This window comes from Apium graveolens, chromosome 10 (assembly GCF_009905375.1).
Source record: "Apium graveolens cultivar Ventura chromosome 10, ASM990537v1, whole genome shotgun sequence".
NCBI classification, from domain to species: Eukaryota; Viridiplantae; Streptophyta; class Magnoliopsida; order Apiales; family Apiaceae; genus Apium; species Apium graveolens.
Genome location: NC_133656.1, coordinates 129012851 through 129014784, shown reverse-complemented (window position 1 = coordinate 129014784; position 1934 = coordinate 129012851). Strand labels below are relative to the sequence as shown.

General features: G+C 41.3%; 1 protein-coding gene across 1 annotated transcript; it reads right to left on the bottom strand.

The window, feature by feature from the left end:
• Positions 1-863: 863 nt before the first annotated feature.
• LOC141690986 (uncharacterized) lies at positions 864-1688 on the bottom strand. The gene has a single exon (XM_074495736.1). The coding sequence runs from the start codon at positions 1686-1688 to the stop codon at positions 864-866; it is 825 nt and encodes a 274-aa protein (XP_074351837.1).
• Between the last annotated feature and the right edge of the window lie 246 nt (positions 1689-1934).

Below are 1934 nucleotides of genomic sequence, written 5' to 3'. Positions count from 1 at the left end.
GCCCTTGTAGCAAGTCTGTTTAATATATAAACAGCATGTCGGACAGATTCTCCCCACATAACTCCAGGTATTTTCTTTTCTTTTAATAAGCTTCGAGCCATACCCACCACGGTTCGGTTTCTCCTCTCGACGACTCCATTTTGTTGAGGGGAATATGGAGCTGTAAAATACCTTTTTATGCCATTCTCTTCACAGTATGCTCTGAACTGATTTGAGATAAATTCCCCCCCTCGATCTGTTCTAAGTACCTTGATTTTCTTCTCAGTCTATCTCTCGATTTGAACTTTAAAATTTTGAAATGCTCCCAATGCCTCATATTTTCTTGTAAGCATATAAATCCACATAACACGACTAAAATCATCAACTAAAAGCAGAAAATATTTATTACCCGCCATGGTTGTAGGAGAAATTGGCCCGCACAAATCACCGTGTACTAGCTCGAGCACCTGTTTCGCTTGAAAGTTTGTTTGCTTTGGAAATGGATTTCGTGCTTGTTTAGACATCAAACACCCAGTGCACACATCTTATGGCAAAACAAATTCAGACAACCCTTGTGCCATATGGTCCTTTGACATCAACATCATCGATTGAAAATTCACATGGCCCAATCTCGAATGCCACAACCACGCGTTTTCTTCTTGTTTTGACAGTAGGCACACGAATTCACTGCTCTCCAGCAAAATTTTATACAATCTGTTTGCAGACCTTTGTACCTTCATAATCAGTCTCCCATATCCATCATAGACCCACAAATGATTCCCATTTAGAACAACTCTATTTCCATTTTGAGATAACTGCCCAAGACTTATGATGTTATTACAAAGCGTGGGAATGTAGTACACCTCTTTAAAAATGATATCCTCTCAATTCTTGCACTTGAACACCACTGACCCTTTGCCCTTGATTTCTATCGTGGATTCATCACCAATTTTTACCAAACCAGTCACTCCTTCATCAAGTTCCCTAAACTTTGCACGCTGACCCGTCATATGGTTACTGGATCTGTTGTCCAGATACCATACAATGGAATCAACTTGTTTCTCAGATTTCTTCAACCTAGGACTCAATGAATTATCGTTCAGTAACAGCTTACTCTCCTTCTCAGTACTACACTCTGTCAGTAGTAAAGCCGGCTCATCATCGATTATTTGTGTCAGGTTGGCTTCAGTTCTAGTTTCTTTGTCTCGTTTGGGCCTTCTACATTCTCCAGCATAGTGTCCAAGGATATTACAATTGAAACATCTTACTCGACTTCGATCTCGACCACCACGGTTTGCCTGATTCCCGTTATTGTTTCGAAATTTTGAGTTTGGCGACACCTCTATTCCCCCAGCCTTGGAGCGCTTCAACCACTCTTCTTTGGTGAGCAAAAGTTGCCCATCATTCCTTTCTCTCTTCATCCATTCTTCCTCAGTCAAGAGGAGTTGTCCTCCAGTATTCTCTACTTGCTTGCCTTTAAGTCGTTCCTCGTGCGCCTTCAAAGATCCAATCACTTCCTCAATTGTCATATTCTCGAGATCTCCGAACTGTTCAATAGCTGATGTGATCTGCAAAAATTTTGTTGGCACTGATCGAAGGAACTTCTTCACAACATATAATTCATCGATAGTTTCCCCCAGTGCCTTGATGTTTGTGGCCAGGCCATTCAGTTTCATTGAAAAATCGTCCACCGCATCACTTTCTTTCATGCTTAGATTTTCAAGTTCTATTTTGAGTGTTTGAATCTTGGCCGTCTTCACTCAATCAGCTCCCAAACACATTGTCTTCAATGCCTTTCATGCTTCTTTCGCAGATTTCTTATCAGCCAATGAGAGTAGGATGTCCTCCGGAATAGCTTGAAAAATCACATCCAACGCCACATTGTCTGTCTTCACGTCTATGGTGGCAGCCTCCCAAATAGCATGAGCTTGAATCAATACTCTCATCTTCACCGA

What these genes read in the sequence shown, in the direction of transcription:
- LOC141690986 (XM_074495736.1), bottom strand. Translation starts at nt 1,688, where the DNA reads ATGAAAGAAAGTGATGCGGTGGACGATTTTTCAATGAAACTGAATGGC.